Source organism: Genypterus blacodes, unplaced genomic scaffold (genome assembly GCF_046128005.1).
Source record: "Genypterus blacodes isolate CSIRO-AG114 ecotype Tasmania unplaced genomic scaffold, CSIRO-AGI_Gbla_v1 ptg000046l_1, whole genome shotgun sequence".
Classification (NCBI taxonomy): Eukaryota; Metazoa; Chordata; class Actinopteri; order Ophidiiformes; family Ophidiidae; genus Genypterus; species Genypterus blacodes.
The window spans coordinates 176,797-194,038 of NW_027466859.1; the positions used below are offsets into that span (position 1 = coordinate 176,797).

Genomic DNA, 17,242 nt, shown 5'->3' on the forward strand with positions numbered 1-17,242 from the left:
AATGGTTCAAAGTCCAGCCAATCTGACTGCACCCTCATGCGTCCATGCTCACCTGCAGCAGCTTTAAAACTGCATAAATCACTGGACACACTCAATTGGTCCACCCTATTAGGTAGAGGAAATATGGTGAGGCTGTTCTAAATAATGATATTTTAGTTACAATTTCTTATACTGCGTGAAATTTTCACTACCGTTTGGAGATTACAGAGCAATTTCAGTGTGTGTGGCACTGTGTGTGTGTGTTCTGTTTTTTTTATACCAATAAAGAGTCCAGCTATACGGCCAATGATAGGTTGAGTCGTAAAAGGACTTTTGAATGGTTCCGCAGCGCCCTCTCCTGGTAGTTTAGTATAATACAGGGAATATCTGATCTTTCACTTTTTCCACAATCTATAATTTGACAAACTGAATCAATATGCTGTGATAGCTGTCCAGTGGTTCAATAACAGTTCTAAATGATTGTGACATATTCATATTAAGTCATATGTCTAAATGTCTCTGAATATAAATACAGAACCAGAGAATAAGAAGCTTTTGATAAATCCATTTTAATGGAAAATGTAAAACCCTTTTGAACTTCAATGTACAAAGCATGTAACACTTGCACTTTAAAATTTGAAATTGAAGCAAGCCATGTTTTAAAAAAATACTTCAGTGAATGTATATATGTATATATTTACACATCATATTTAAGGTTTTCATTCTTTTATCTTTTAACTTCAAAAGTTCACCATAGTAAATCTTAACATAACAAAAAAACAAGACAATTATTTTTCTTAAATAAATTACATCTTTTTTGTAAATGTCTCAATTTTACAGTGAATACTTTTTTTTAATAAAATGCTGAAGTGTATAAGCCATTTGTCTTTTTTTCTTTACATAATACAACTTTACACTGTCTGTACAACAGGTTGGCAGTTCATTTTCAAAAATGTATTTATGGCATGAGGACTTTAGAGCTCATAAACATCTCCCAAAGTTACAGGCATTTGTGTGTGCGTGTGTGTGTGCGTGTGTCCTCCATCACAGTAGAGTCGTAATACAACTGAAAACCATGTAGCTAAAAACTGTACAAGTCACATTTACATTAATGCTTTTTGAGTCAATACCATTGCATCATCACATAAAATAAATACATGTTTCACAGAAGAAATGAAAAGAACGTTCAGTAAGAAAAAGAAAATTTAGGACAAAACAGCAAGACAAGATAGAACTAAAAAAAAAAGAGAACAAGGACAGACCATGAAGGAGGGAACAGCAGTGCTTAATGCCTGCAGACAATCAAATCTGCATGTTGCCCTCAAATTCTTTTTTCTTGATTTTGAAATCACAAGACATCCGCTTGCTGGCCTGATGCTGCTGGTGATGCTGCGTTTGCTTTAAGGACGTGGACAGGCTGCTGGCACAGACTGGGATTTAAACCCGCTGCTGCTTACACACAGAGAGCGAGCGGTGGTGGTGGATGGGCTCAGTGTTTTGATCTGCTGGCATCGAACCTGTGTAGTGCTGTGTCATCGTGATGGGACGTCCTGTTACCGACTGATCAGAGTGACTGAAATTTTTAGTTCCTGCAGTTTCACATTCTTGTCATGCAGTGGCTCTGAGTAAGGCTGCCTCCTCTTCCCCAGACTTCCTCTATTTCTGTGTTTGCAGATTCACAACACTGCGGAAACATTCCTGACAGCGTGACGTTCGGGTGTCCTCTCTGTCCACCTGATCCGTTATGTTGTGTGTTTTCCGAGTCCACTTGGCACTGAAGGTTTGAGATATGATAATGATGAAGGTTGGGAGTGTCTCTCTGTGCGTATGCCGTTCCCGCCCTGGCCACACGAGGCAGCTACAACAACGCCTCACTGATCACAACACGAGGTCCCTTTGATCACGTGACCGGCTCTGCCACAGCCGCCGCTCCGGTCACGCGACATCATCCAGGGTCGTGAGAGGAAGCCATGTGAGGAGGGTGGCTGCTCTCCGGAGGGTTTGGATGATGAGGAGGGAGTGTCATGTATTCTCTTCCTCCTCTTCTTCCTCAGTGCCACTCCTCTTCAGGGAGCTCACTGCTTCCTTCACACAGTGGTACAAGATGTTCTTCACCTGGGGGAGGAAGATGAGGAGGAGGAGGAGGAGAAAGCATGTAAATTAGTCTATAGATGCATCGTTCACTTCAGCACCACAACAACTGATCTGAATCTTTGACATCTGTTGTGAGATATCTGTTACTATGGCAACAATTGTCCTTTTCACTGGATAAGACTACAGACAGCTGCAGAGCATGAGCCAGAGAGTCAAGACAGCAGTGAGACAGCAGTGAGACACAGAGGGAGACACATAATGAGACAGTGATGGATGGCGAATGAGGCTACCACTGAAACAGTGAGTGAGACGGGCAAGACAACGAGCAAGACGGCGAGTCAGACACTGACTGAGACAGAGAATCAGACATTGACTAAGACGGTGGGAAAGACAGTGAGTGTGTCTCCCTGCTGGGTGAGTGTGAATCAAATGTGAGCTGACTGAGACTGATGTGTCACCTGGAGTTTGTCCTCGTAGTTGACCTCCTCTTTGGTGGACCGGAGCTCCTGGGTGAGCTGGAAGGAATTGGCCACATGTTCAGGAGAGACGAAGTCATTGATGACCTGGACACAACTGTGGAGGTTCTGAACCTGGAAACGAAGACACACAAGCAGGATGAAAAAACATCCAGAGGAAAGGGAGGAGAAAAGGAGACGTCCTTCCTGTTTCTGTGTGTGTGTGTGTGTGTGTGTGTGTGTGTGTATGTGTATACCTGGTGCAATGCTCCAGCTGGTATGAGGACAGAGTCTCCGAGGAATTGAACCACAGTCCAGCCCTGAATGCCGTGCTCATCCAGTAGCCTCTGTCGCTGCTTCCTGCTCAGGTACAAGCCTTGCTCTCTGATTGGGTCCCGGTCCAGTGACGCGTCCAATCCCTGCTCCTTGCAGAGCTATGGAGAGGAGAGTATGGTGAGTTGCTAAAAACAACTATAGCACACATGTCAACCTGTGTGCCATGAAGGGCTGAGACAGTCCAACCAAAAACTATATTTTATTATGCATTTATTCCATTTGTCTCCATGTTAAAGGCTGCGAGTTGAGAGGCAGCAGACCTTGTGCAGGAATTCCCGGACGTTGTCCATATCTCTGTTGAGGTAGATGTGCCACAGCGCCCCCGGTGTTTCACTGGAGTCCTTCAGCCTCCTCCGAACCCCCTCATCCAGATCCTCCTCCTCCAGACGCTTCAACACTCCTGCACAGAGCGCACACAGGGAGGAACGCAGGCTTCGTTTGTGATTGCCAAAAATAATGTCTGAAACTGAGGATTTTACTGAAGAAAGAGGACCGTACCAGTTTTTGACAGGACTCCGTTTCCTTTGGCTATTCCAACATAGACCAGAACAGAGACAACATCTGAGACCTCCACGTGGAGGTTTGCCGTCCCAAAGTCCTGGTCCTGAGATGCTGCTACACCTACAGAGATCACAAGAGAGAAGCAACGGATTGAGAAATACAAAACTGCAATAATACCTGGAGACTGAGAAACTAAAGTCTAAGGGAGAGGAACACTACAGGAGTAATGTTAAAACTTGATGAGCTCGAGTTTAGAGTTGCGTTGAGCCATTGGTGTTAATGTCCCACCCCGTTTGGATATCATACCGTATGCGCAGCAGAGTCTCGGTCCCAAATCTGGCCTGACAAAAAATGATGGCAGATGGGAGGCCAGGTTGAGGTTTCCCTCAGGATCTGAGTACTCTGGCAGGGGCAGGTTCCTCATCAAGTCATCGTATCTGTAAAATATGGGCTCGTTATCATACATGTGAATGTACTACTGTCAGAATTACAGTCACATTTGAAATAAATCTGCGTGACCGACACACATGTAGCATGTTTATGTGCCTGTGTGTGTGTTTGTTTGTTTACCTTGATGGCATGAGGGCCATGAACTCTTCTCCAGAGGGCCAGTCCTTCAGTCTGTAAACCATAGGCTCTCCATCCTTTGACTTGGGCCGCTCTGAAGATGTAAGATGACATTAGTTCATTTGAATCCATAAAGAGTTCAGCAGTCATATTTCACTGCCTCTGAGTCAATGTGAACAGCAGATGACACCAACAGGAGATGAACTCACTGGTAATGTCCTCAAATCCATCCCAGAACTCCTTAATGCCAGAGTTGGAGACCACCTGGTCTTTACAGTTGAGGAGGTCTCCCTGATGGTCTGCAAACTCCTGGTTGAAGGACTCGGCTTTCCACAGACTGGCATTCAGACGCTTATGGATCCCTGACACTAACACAGGCTGGACACAACCACAAGAAGTAATTAGCTCTCAGTTAAGTATTATTGCTACTGTCCTCTTACAATCTCTACAGTTGCTGCGGTTAGAAGAATTGATGAGTACCTGTCCTTGTTTCCAGCACTCTCTGAATAACTTCCAGTTGTTGTGATTGCGGTGATCTTTTAGCCACAAAAGCTGTCTGTTATATAACCAACAGTGGGGAATATCTGGGAACTGATTGGTTAAATCCTCTGGCATTGCTATGGTAACAGTCAGTGACTTCTTTCTGTCAGGTTTGGCGTTGTCAGCGACACTCGGGGTGGAATTAAAGTTGTCCGGGGTGATAGCCTCCTGCTTGATTGACAGCTTGTTTGAGACATTCTGTCGGTTTGCCGGGATTTTATTCTCAACAACAGAGGCAATGATGTCATCAAGGATATTGGGCACAGTCCTCCCAGCCTTGCCAGTCTTTAGGGAGAGAGGAGAAATGAAATTAAACAGATATACAGATAAACCTACTGACCGACTGATACAAAAGCTGCTGCAGGGTTTAAGAATGTTGATGTATGTTGAGTGTGTGTGTGTGTGTGTTTGTGTGTGTGCACCTGAGAAGCAGTGGAGTAAACTGGTGCAAAGGCAATCCCTGCGTCAGTCGAGCCGAGCTTCAGCTTCCCTGCTGTGGTTGTGAGCAGATCTCTGAGTGTTGATCCTTGCTCTGTGCTGTTGGCCACCAGTGAGGACGTCTTACACTGCTGCAGGACCTCCAAGCTGTCCACTTCCTTCTCCTCCTTCACTGATTTACCCAGCGACAATGACTCCTTGTTTTCTGTTGGAGGAAGAGGAGAAGGGAACCAGCTGAAGACAGCAACTAATACCGATCTCTGCTTGTTAAATGATTTCTGATTTCTAAATATGTCAGGGAAGGGGATCAGGGAAAAAGGCTGGCTCCTGCTGCGGAAGTTTCCTCCCTCACCTTTCTTTTCTTCCCGGGATTTCTGCTCTGCCAGGTCAGCGAGGAAATGCAGCGGTGACTGGGACTCTGGTGGGCCAACGGGTGAACTTCCAGGATCACTCCCTGGGCTGCTTCCTCCACCTCCCCCTCCACCGTTAGTCTCCACCCTGATTCCTCCTTGATCAGACTTGGGTTGCTGAGAGCCCATTTCGGCTTTCACAAGGGACAGCTTGTTGCTGTGGTTGAGTACATTTTGCAGAACCTGGCAGAGTCGGAGGATTATCATCAGCTTAAAAAAAGGTGCAAAGCAGGACTTCCTCTAAATGTTTCTAAGGATTTCAAGAACAACGCAAGTCTTTATGAACCGGCTCTATTTGAATGGGAATCATTGTCAATCCCCAAGAGCAGAGAAAGTAAGAAGTGGACGTCTTTTCAGACCGTGGCGTGTTGTGTACCTGTGAGACTCCGTTGGTGGCTGGTAGTTTGGTGAAGAGTGTCTGCTTGCTGGTGCAGGGACAGTGAGCCTTCAGGTTGTATTTTTCTCTGATGGAGTGCATGGAGCTCACCAAGTCTGTCAACACTGAAACATTCACACAGCACATGGCACTATTAAAAAAATGGCTTAGTTTCCCATGTATCACATATATATATCCTTGTTCTCGTAATTTTCTTTTCTTCTCCTCTGTGTATATAATCTCAAAATGCTCATTGTCACGTCAAATGACCATACCTGTGTCAGGTATGATCTGTGTGGGCATCAGATGTTTGTGGTCGTGGGGTTGTCCTTTCACACACTTTAGCCAGCTGTACAGTTCTTTATCTGAACACAAGAAGACACACACTCATTAGTCTCTATGAGAGACACACAAAACCCAATACTGAAATACCTAACACTAAAATATAACATTAAGTCATCAAATAATGGTAAAATATACAGTGTGTGACAATGCAGCCTGTTTACTGCAGTCACAGAGTTAACCCCTTCTCTTTCACACAAGCAGAGCACATTCATTTCCTATTGTTTCCTCCAGTATTTCCCAATTGTCAGCAACTGCATGGACCTGTGCGCTCTTGAAAATGCCAACTGCACAAACAAAAAGACTGAAGGAAGGGATGGAATTGTATACAGGCAGAAGTAGAAGTAAAAAGACAAAACCTAAGCAGAAAAGTAGTAAACATCCGGTACTTTCACACCTCCCAAGCATTTGTTGGGAAGATTTATTCTTGCATTTGATAGACAGATTTATTTATCTTATTCAAGCTCTGCAATGCTTTTCTTTAGAAGAGGCCATGTTGACCCTGGATAAAGGTTCATGTATTGTTGCTATCAATTTGTACGTTTGTATCTTTTTACATTTTTGTTTTGATCGTTCACTTCTAATAAAGTACTTTGAACTGACCTTTGGAGCTCTTCCTCTCCTTGGCCTTGTAGCAGTCCAGGCAAACGACAAAGCCGCACTTCTGACAGACCCAGTGGATGTTGAAAAGCGTTGCCTCACAGGCGTCACACATCTCCCTCACCCCCCTCACCGCTCGCTTCCATGCTATTTTGGCTAGGACACACAAAGCAGAGGTTCAAAATTAGAGTACGTCGCTTCTCATGGTTTTCATTCAGAGGTAGTGTTTCTGGAAATGACAAATCTGTGAGTTCTTGTATCAAAACATAACTTTACCATCTTTCTTGACCCAACCAGCTGCGGTGTTCTCGGTCAGGACCATCTGACAGAATTTATCTCCAATGAAGCTGAGGATGTACTTGGCTGTGGCCTGGTCCAGATGTGTGTCTTCCAGCATCCCGGGGACCCACAGGGCCAGGGCTTCATCATCAAACTGGTCCGGATTGGAAAAGCCATCCATCCGGATTACCCCATTTTTACTGTAGGAAAGCCTGGAGGAAGAAAACACGTTACCCAACACGAAACAAGACACGGTGCCTGTAGGTTGTGTGCTTTGCGACACATTTCCATAATCGTCACCCCGCTTAAAGCATTAGGACAGCAAAGAATTAGGACAGAAAGAGAAAGCAGGAGGTGAATCCAAAGCAGGAGGGAGCTTTACCGTCTGAAGTAGTAGAAGCGGCAGAAGACGGGTGAATGGGCTGGCTCCTCCCCCTTTTTACTGCGAATCACTCGGCACTCGCGGCACTTTTGCAGGTTGGGTCCAATTTCCGAACACGAGTCATCCTGCAGGAAGGACTCTCCCGTCTGCTTCAGCTTCTTCACCTTTCTCCAGTCTTTCAGCACAGAGCGGGGAATACCGTCTGGGAAAAGTGCATTTTATGAACTCATTAACTGAAGTCACACTTCAACATAATTGTTCTAGTAATGTGATGACTTAACAAAAAAAGATAGTAGAAGACTTACTGCTGCTGGCCAGTTTGAGTTTGGTCTTCTCTCTGGCTGACCGGAATATGCTGTTGGGTTTCATGTCCTCTTCCTCCCTCTCGTTGTCTCCTTTCTTCTTGGCCATGTCATTCTGTTTCTTCTTGTAGGTTGGTTTGGGCTGACGTTTGACTCGTCCCTCCATCTTACTCTCACTGGTGTCGGAATCGTCCCCTCCGCTCTCCGAACCGGAATCGTAGCTCCGTTTGCTGCCTCGCCTCACTGGAGGAGCTGCTTTTCCGTCCTCCCCTCCTACCCCCGCTGCTACACCCATCTTTTCCTCTGGCTGTAGTTCCCTCTCGCCTCCTTTATTTACGCTCTCCTTTGTTATCTCCACATCGCTGGAGGTCGATGCGATGAGATTGACTGAACATGGTTTGATAATTTCTGACATGGCTGTAGTGTTACTGGTAATACTTGTGTGTGTTGTGTTGGTGGTGGTAGTAACAGGCGGTTTTTCAGGTTTTGGACAAGTGGAACTGGTAGTAGCAGTTGTATTCCTATCTTCCTCTGAGTGCCTGGTCAGCCAGGCTTTCTTGAGCTTGTGGTAGTTACTGGGCTGTCCACTGCTTGCCAAGGCAGATCCAGGGGACTGGCCGTTAGGCAGGGGGCTAGATTTGCCTTGTGTTGCATTCCCACTTGCTGAGGCGCTGCAACTACTATCAGAAGAGGGTGAGCATATTTGGTTGGAGAGGGGTGGAGGTGGGGAGTTGTGACTTGGAGCCTTATCAGCTGAATCGAAGGTAAGAGAGGAGTTTCCGGCTGTGATGGGGATGGTAACATTAGAGAAGTTGTTTCTGGACTGGGCTGCAGCTAAGGCGGCTTTGTGCTTCTTAAGGTGAACAAATGAGGGGGGATAAGGTTGGCTAGAGGCAGAGATGGAGTTGGGTGTTGGGGTGAGGCTTGGACTAGGGTGCGGTGTCCCTGCTGGGCTCGGTGGAGGCAAAGACCCTCCTGGAGAAGTAGTGCGTGACCCTAATCCTTCCTGGTGTTCTCCTAGCCCTGAGGGGCTCAGTACCCGGTTACCACTGATGGTTTTATGGGCTGCCATCTCTCCCCGAGCTAAAACTGAGTAACCCATATCAGTGGTGGCTGTGCCACTTTTATTCAGTATGGAAAAACATGACGAGGGTGAAATCGCAGTCCGGCAAACTGAGTTAGTGTTAGTGGCTCCAATAGTTCCCTGCATGCCACGGACAGAAGTCTTTTTATACTGGACACACATGTCATCCAGGTTGGAGTTGGGCTGGATGACTCTACCTGCCCCGAGCTCCCTCAAACTCTCTCCAAACCTTGGGCATTCCCCCTGGATCTTAGATGGGTAGAACCTCCCCTGGGGAAGCTCCTTATGGATCATAGCACCGGGTCTGTTAGCACCGACAGGTAAACCACTCTCATATTTGATACATGTTGACGGACGCACAATGACTGAAGCCATGGCTGCTTGAAGCTTTCCCCGTACCGCCCCTCGCTCTCCTCCTCCTCCTTTTTCATGGTTAATTTCTCCACCTCTCCAAATTTCTGCTGATGAAGTCATAGTCTCACTACAGATGACAGACGCAACAGAATTGGCAGTGTTGATGATTCCATGACCTTTGATCTCCCTGAGCTCTGGTAGCAGCGTGGGGGGCTTCTGCTGCTCTGCCGATGATTTGCTACCAGCTGCCACTAAACTAACTGGCTGGATGGGTGTTAGGGTTGGCGGGGACAGACGACCACCATAAGCTGCTCTCTCCCGTTCCCTTTCTCTGTCCCGCTCTCGTTCCCTTTCGCGCTCTGCAGCCTCTTTGCGCTCCAGTGCATGCTGCGTTGGCGGATGGAAGACCGGCGCTCTGTGAAGTGATGGCATTCCCCTGAGATGGTGCTGCTGCTGCTGCTGCTGCTGCTGCTGCTGCTGCTGCTGCTGCTGCTGCTGTTGCTGCTGCTGCTGATGATGATGGGGGTGTTGGTGATGATGGTGACTGGGGGCTGAAGAAGAGGCAGATGTAGAGGAGGGGGAAGGAGACATGACAGGACTGCGCTGTTCTATTCTCTCTATACCAGTGTGGTGATGATGTTGTTGTTGGACTAATGTCACCTGCTGGTTGAGCTGCTCAGTAATTTTCCCGGCTAAGCCTTCTCCTCCTTCTGGCTGGTGCTTAATGAGAGGAGGCGGCTTAGAGAGGGAGCTTTTGGAGATATAGCTGCCCAGGTTCAGAGCGCCCTGGCTCGTTACAACAGTTCCAACACTGGATACAACTCCTGGAGCTGCTACCTTCTCATAGAAAGAGTTGAGCTCCTTGGAGGGGTAAAGCCTTGGAGGCTCATTCACAACACTGTTGGACAGCGTGGTGAAGTAGTTGCTCTTCTCTGACTGGATGATTTGGGGATGGGCATGGGTGCTTTTAGGGCTAGGGTTGGCAAGGGTAGGTATCCGGGTAGGAAAGTTGTGTTCTCTGTCTTTCTCTCTATCCCGATCCATCCCAGGGTCACCGGAGCGCTGGATCTTTGCTGTGAAGGGAGCGACCTCAATACTCTCTTGGAGTATTCGGCGATTCTCCTCTTTGTATTTACTGGCTCGGTCCACAGCCTGGACTGCATCCTGGGAAAGAAAAAATAAACACTAGTTAGGAAGTTCCTCAATGGGGAATCATGACCTCAAAAGAATATGTATAATGTTCCTCTCGCATTAGAGGGTTAACATATGATTTAACTCAGTGGTTCCCAAAGTGGGAAGTGTAGCACCTGTGTATGTGCCAGGCGTGGCTTGCTTTGGGCATCAATAAAGAGACGATGTAGATGGACATCTTTCCCCGTGGGAGTTCGACTCCTGTCTGTCTGCTCCTGTTTCAGGTGGGCCAACGTCATCGTCCTGATAGGGTCCACATAGCATTTCTTATCCAGATCGCTGCACACACACATACATATAGGTAAAGGTCATTGTGGAAGGTTGTAGCAGTTTATATTAGCTTGATGAATGAATACATTTACATCTTGACATGGCACTGTCTATCATGCTTCAGTCTTTGGTTCATTAATAAAGATCACATATTTTAACTGAAGCCTGGAAAACTGGAACACATCAACATCATTCAATCAATTACTTTTGTTCACTATAAGGATGGAAGATAAAAGTAATTTAAGAAAAAGCTGTATACTGTGTAGTATCAAACAATTACTATCAGTCTCTTTGTCCATCTACAGACTTTTGTGATTTTCTTGAAAGTAATACATGGGCCATCACTGAAGAAATTAAATCTTGTTGATCAGTCTCTCCACTCACTCTTTATGAACCTCCATAATGGTCTTGGACATTGGAGGGCTGGCGTGTGTGTTGATCTTGTGAGAGGGGCGGTGGGCGTCAGCACTGGCTGGCCGGACGGGAACGTGGCTCAACAAACCCAGACCATCAGCACCACCGGTGGAAGCCTGGTGCAGCCAGGGACTGCCCGTATTCTGGACAAAGACAACATAGAGCGACATCCTCGTCAAAAACAAGCCACACATGGATCTGAAAGTCTAACAGTCTGTACATACAGTACAAAACATAATACCTGATATATGTTCAGTTTGGTGGTTCAAATTGTCAAAACTATCAAGGCAGAACATACAGATACATGATATACACGCCCTGCCAACACGTTGGGCTTTAATGAGGAAACCTACCCTCCTGAGAGACGCCTCTGAGTTGACAGCATTTTCAGGGTGAACCCACTTGGCTGTGGGGGGCAGGTTGAGTCCTGGGGAGTAGGAAGATGGTGTTCCATTGGGGTACTGCCAAAGGATGGGGTATAGGCCCAGTCCTGCTGCCCCGCCGTGAGCCTGGGCGAGTAGAGAGGGTGGAGGAGGACCCTGACTCTGAAAGAAGAATAGATTTGTATTTTAACTAATGGGATAGGATACTTCTGTTAGTGCCCCACCCCACCCCACACCTCATCTCACATGGCAGGATTAAACATTTGACTAGCACTGGATTCAAACCTGTAGGTACTGCTGCTGGTGTGCAGCTGCTGGGTGAGCAAGGGCGAGGTGGCTCAGCCCGCTAGGAGAGTCCAGTCGAGGGTGGCCCCCGAGGAGAGACGCTGTGGGAGGAGGAGGCATTGCAGGGAGCACGCCAGGGGGCAGTAGGTGGGGGTGAGGGTGTGCAAGGGTAGAAGAGTGAGGTGGTGCGAGCAGGTGGGAGGCAGCATGAGGGTGAGAAGCAGTGGTGAGTTGGCATGGAGAATGGGGAGACGGGGAGTGGAGGGCGTGTAGGTGAGGATGGAGATAAGCCGCTACGTGATTAGAGGAGAGGCTTGCGGCTGCAGAGTTTTCAGCATCGGAGCGGACCAGGGCCGGGTCCCGGTAAACGGTGAAAGTCTCGTTCCTATCAATGATCAGTGGGCTTTTAGTACTGCTGCTGGCTGTGTTGCCACTGCCACAGTCTGTCCGGGACGGAACTGGCTTGAAACCAGAACGGGGAGCTTCTGCTGTTTCCATTTTTGTGGACACCCGCCCTGTCGGAGGAGGAGGAGGAGAGGTTCCCGAGTACCTTGGTATTTTATGTTTAGAGATCTCTGGAGAAGTGTTGGGTTTGGGTTTGGAGATGTCTAATAGGCATGGATGGGTCTTAGCTTTGAGAGAATCAACTGAGTTAATGTTGTGGTACGGATGGTTTTGAGAGTTGTTGGGGTGTGGGATTTTTTGTTGAGCTGGGTGAGGATTCATTTTAGGTTTGGCCAAGTCAGGGGGAGGAACTATGTTTGTCTTGTGGGGGGACGGTTGCTGCGGTGGATGTTTTCTTGGTTCTTCGGACAAAGACGGGCTCATGCAGGGAAGGACAGATGTGTAGTGTTGCTGTTGCTGTGTATGCTGCTGCTGCTGCTGTTGATGATGAAGATGATGATGAGGAAAGTCAGTTTTCTCCTTCTCCACCAGCACCGCATTTTCTGCTACTGATGCCACAGGCCTGAAAGAGCACAAAAGAAAATGCTCTTTACAAATGCACATGTAGAAAATGAAAACTTAGGTTTTAATTTTTTGATTCATAAACCACTGCAGTAGATCTAATATGTTACTTGTATTGTGAAAGAGGAGTTACACAGATGTAGAGAAAATACACTTTAACACACTTTGATGTCTTTGGTTCAGTTATCTCACCTGATGACCTCAGAATGGCCAAATTCTATCTTGTTGTTTAGGCTCCTCACAGTGGTAATGGCACCTCCCATAATGCCCTGCTGCTGGACGGCTGATTCAATATCTGTCCTGCGGTTACTTTCAGATGGCGAAGGTGAAGGAGGAACCGGAGGCGAGGAGACTGGGGAGGGATTGAGGGGGAGGTAGGGTGACAGAGCCGTGGACTCGGCCTTCTGGGAAGCTAGCAGTGCTGACACTGCCTCTGAACTCTCCCGGTGTACTGTGGCTTGGGCATCTTCTGTGATATCGATCACGCTGCCATGGAGCTGGGACAATGGTGGCGTCTGGGATTGAGATGCGGCTAAAAGAAAAACCAGCACAGAGAGGATAGATATGACTATTTTAAATCACTAAAATTAATGTTGGATACAAATCTGACCCCATGACAGGAAAGATTTGAAGTTTGATGAGTTCGTGGCAGACTCCAGTGGCCTGCACATAGCTTTGAGATGAATTGAACACTTGTGAGATATAATATAATATTGAGTTTAACATTGAATGGGGATATGTGCGATATGTGTGTATTGTTCATACCTTTCACAGTGCTCTTGCTGTTCGCTATAATACTGCCTTGAACAGTGTCGGCCATCAGAGGCACCTGTTGCCGTTGAGATTGGGTGATCTGTGTAACCGCAACCAGTTCCTCCTCCTCCTTCGTTATCATTTTGCTTGTTTCTTTAACAACACCCTTCTTGCTATCTTCTGTTGGTTGAAGTTCCGCCCACGGGGACAATCGACCGATGAGAGATGAGGAATCACTGAGCTTTGCGCCTGGCATTGGTGGTTTCTCTTCTTCCTCTAATTTAGTAATGCTGCTTGTTTTCAAGTCAGTGCTGCGAGTCTTAAGCTCATTCTCAGAGTTGGGCTCTGAAGAGGAGGAAGAGGAGGAGGATGAGGAGGAGGAGGATGAGGATGAGGAAGAAGACGAGCAAGACGAGTGTGCGGTCCTCTTGTTGTGTGGGTTTTCTGAGTCGCTGCTCTCAGATAGGTCTGATGTCATCTCTGTCTTTAGCCTCTTTAGCCCACCCTTCTTTTCATCTTCCTCGGCCTTCCTGCGTTTGTTCACTGCTTGTTTGGCCTTTGACTTGGAGTCTGAATGCAGGGACAAAAAAGAAAAATGTTAAATTTGATTGATTAACATAAATACTGAGTGATAATTTCTGATACATTTGTTCTTCATGCCTTCTATCTATTAGGGATACAACTCAGAATAATCAAAAATCAGATTTGTGGTTTATTGTATGATCACCTCTGCCCACAGCCTCTTCTCTCCTCTCCTTGTCCTCCTCAGGAATGCTGCTGTCTGATCCTTTTCTCCTGGATGAGCGAGAGCCACGCTGCTCTCTCGGCTCTCGCCCACAGCCGCCAGGTGAGTGGCCAGCTGGTGGCTGGCTCTGCTGTGATTGGCTTTGATGTTGGGAGGCCAGTGTTCCTTGGGAGCCTTTTGGAGTGGGACCAGATGACGTCATGATGGGGCGAGGGCTGTTGGCTTGCGCTCGTGTGTAGTGACCCTGCAACATACATGCATGCACAAATGCGTAGACACATATCACATACAAGACCTCTCAATAAAATACTCACAAATACATCTTCCAATTTGTGTTTGTGTGGTTATAATCAACAAATTATTAGCATGAGTGGTTTCAGAGAGAATTTCATTCTTGGTGCAGTGACTCATCCTAATGTAAACCGTGCTGTTATGGCTGGATTTCACTACTTTTAGTTGTATGGTCAAGTAATATAACCCACGGAGATGCTCTCCAAAGAGAGTTTATAATGCTGATGAATATAAAATATTAATATGAAAGATACTGTAAGACAACAAATAGCAGAAGAGCAACACACTGACCAAACTGTTCTAGACCCAGAGGACAACAGGTCACATCTTTCAAATTCGACAAATACGTTTAAATGCATCTGAGTCAGTGGTAACCATTCTGCAAGAAGAGGCTTTAAATCAATTCTACTGTCATTAGAAAAACAGTGCAACAGACAACCAACCATAAGACTGAGTTTGATCAGTGTGTGAAGTACAGAAGCTGATCAACTTGTCCTATCACAAATTTATTAGCAGGGCTAAGCCTCAGAGGAGGACTGGGGGTCGTTTCAACTGTGTGGACCAACACGTCATTGATATTAAATCAAAGAAGAACAATGATAACACCACCACATCCACAAATGATTGACACAAACAATCAAAACATACAAACATGCATGTAGGTAATATCAAAGTCAATCTACATGACTTAAGCTGTGATGTTCCTGTCCCAAGTCGATAAACACATTTGGAATTATTTGCACAAAATTGCAGAAGCTCTTCTAGTTTGAATGGATCATCAAGTGCTTAGTACACCAACGAGCGACAGGTAATGAGAGCGAGAGGGGAGGCCACAAACATCAGGGCTTTGTACCCCTGTTTCCTTTAGTTTAAAAAGTCTAGTTTTCCGCAACACTACTACATTAACAAACCGCATAACCATAGACAAATATTGGCAGTAGAATGGGTCATTACAAAGCGCTCAGTGGCACTTTCATAGAATGCCAACTGTACAGTTCGTGAAATTTCTGCCCTGCTAGATCTGCCCCTGTCGACTATGTTTTATTGCTAATGATATTATTGTGAAGTGGAAGCATCTAGAAGCAACAACAGCTCAGTCACACATTGTCGGCCCTCTGTTGCATCACTCACTATACAGTTCCAAACTGCCTCTGACAACAACATTGGCACAAGAACTGTGCATCAGGAAATCATGCAATGGGTTTCCATGGCCGAGCAGATCAATATGAGCAATGCCAACCACTGGAGTGGTGTAGAACATGCCAGCAGTGGAGCAGTGGACACTTGTTCTCTCTCAATATCTGCAGTGGGCATCTGAAAGCAAATAGATAAAGAAGTTCCTCACCCTCACCCCAACCAACCTGTCAAGTCTGTTATATATTATGGGTATTATGGGTATAAATGATTCCTTCATGTAATCTCTGTCTGTTAACGGCTTTCCGTGCCTTACGATCTTCTCAAATCGATCTTGCTCTCCCCAGCTTTCCATAGCAGTATCCAAATCCCTATTTCACGTTCATTTCCAGCTTGTTATTTTTCAGTAAACGCTGCATGTTTTTTCTGGAAATGTCTTTGAACATTTTGCCGTTTTCTTCTCTTATTTATTATAATTTCTCTTTAATTTCTTTCCGTGTAGGAAGCACAGTATTATTAATTATCATTATTTCTCTCATGTAGTGTATTGTAACTGTCCAGGCAGAATTCAACTCTATGTTCCTCCAAAACTTTTTGGGGGATTTATCCACAGCTAGTGAGTCAGTTCAGTTCACATTTCTACACAGATGTGGAAATGTGTGTACATTTAAAATCATTTCTAGATCTTGACAAGTTGTTAGATATATACTGTATTGTTATCATTGTTTATTGTTGAAATTGGACTGGTTTTACTTAAGAAATTTCAGGTTGTTCATGCAATTTTTTGGTTAAAATGATAGCTAAATAAAAGTAAGCATCTGCAATATGAACTTGTACTTGAACTTGTACTACTTTGCATTAAAACAAAGGGAAAACTTGGCGTTGTCCATTTACATCCATTTTTAGGTAATTATGCTACGATTTTACTCATCCGGCCCACTTTAAATTGGGCTGAATATGGCCCCGAACTAAAATGAGTTTGACACCCCTGCTCTAGAGGGAGCTCTTGAATTTCTATCCTAACTGGCAAATGAATCACTTCATGTGTGGTGATCCGTTCCAGTACCTGCTTCAGAGATTTGTATGAAACAGTCATTTAGGTATTCCTTTCAAGCACCAATAATATCCGCCGGATTTCAACAGTACTTGAAGTGTTGTTCACTCCATAGGTATGAAAGGTGTTGGTTTTGGGGTGGGAGGGTTGTCTGGGAGGGCTGGGAGATTTGGGTGGGGGTGGGTTGGGGGAATGTACCTGAGTGTTGCCAGTGGTCCCGACGGGTCTCCCTCCTGCCATCTTTAATGTGTCAACAACAAGACACAAGAAATCAAAAGAGAAATAAAATGAAATTAATGTGGGACAAGGAGAGATTTTGTCAATGACTGCAAGAGCGACTGGTTGATTGTTCAACAAACTATTTAACCAGTGAGCTCCTTCCATGTATCATTGTGCCATTTTGGCTGAGAAATATCAAATTCTCCCTGACCAGGGTCAGAAATGCAACTTACTGAATCAGCTAAATCATGAAGTACTATCACGTGAGAGGAGCCAACTGGTTTGTAAACGAGACAATGTACGAGACAATGTGGCAATTTGTGTTGACTTTATTTGGTCTACTACGACTATTAACAGAGAGGACACACAAAAACAAAAAAGAAGACATGGGTCAACAAGTCCTAATCAGGAATCCTCAAGTTACATTCATTGAGCAAGCAAAAAAAAACCGATTATGATTGGAATTAGAATGGTTTGGAGAGACGCTTTGGGAAGAAT

General features: G+C 45.8%; 1 protein-coding gene across 6 annotated transcripts in view; it reads right to left on the minus strand.

The window, feature by feature from the left end:
• Positions 1–532: 532 nt before the first annotated feature.
• Positions 533–17,242, minus strand: part of jmjd1cb (jumonji domain containing 1Cb) — a 69,505-nt gene continuing 52,795 nt past the window's right edge. For 4 of the 6 annotated variants that reach the window (XM_076149601.1, XM_076149600.1, XM_076149605.1 and 1 more), the window contains 25 exons: positions 16,724–16,765; positions 14,029–14,290; positions 13,314–13,871; positions 12,741–13,080; positions 11,583–12,549; positions 11,268–11,459; positions 10,885–11,057; positions 10,347–10,509; positions 7,605–10,203; positions 7,300–7,501; positions 6,915–7,129; positions 6,642–6,794; positions 5,972–6,061; positions 5,697–5,821; positions 5,263–5,503; positions 4,895–5,115; positions 4,413–4,757; positions 4,142–4,310; positions 3,936–4,026; positions 3,672–3,802; positions 3,363–3,485; positions 3,125–3,264; positions 2,786–2,962; positions 2,532–2,663; positions 533–2,094 (listed from right to left, as the gene is read on the minus strand). In XM_076149601.1, coding sequence (XP_076005716.1) covers positions 2,002–2,094; positions 2,532–2,663; positions 2,786–2,962; positions 3,125–3,264; positions 3,363–3,485; positions 3,672–3,802; positions 3,936–4,026; positions 4,142–4,310; positions 4,413–4,757; positions 4,895–5,115; positions 5,263–5,503; positions 5,697–5,821; positions 5,972–6,061; positions 6,642–6,794; positions 6,915–7,129; positions 7,300–7,501; positions 7,605–10,203; positions 10,347–10,509; positions 10,885–11,057; positions 11,268–11,459; positions 11,583–12,549; positions 12,741–13,080; positions 13,314–13,871; positions 14,029–14,290; positions 16,724–16,765 — 7,944 coding nt within the window. In that variant the 3' untranslated portion in view covers positions 533–2,001. The remainder of the gene's footprint in view (positions 2,095–2,531; positions 2,664–2,785; positions 2,963–3,124; positions 3,265–3,362; positions 3,486–3,671; positions 3,803–3,935; positions 4,027–4,141; positions 4,311–4,412; positions 4,758–4,894; positions 5,116–5,262; positions 5,504–5,696; positions 5,822–5,971; positions 6,062–6,641; positions 6,795–6,914; positions 7,130–7,299; positions 7,502–7,604; positions 10,204–10,346; positions 10,510–10,884; positions 11,058–11,267; positions 11,460–11,582; positions 12,550–12,740; positions 13,081–13,313; positions 13,872–14,028; positions 14,291–16,723; positions 16,766–17,242) is intronic. The other 2 variants (XM_076149603.1, XM_076149602.1) reach the window with 1 other exon arrangement.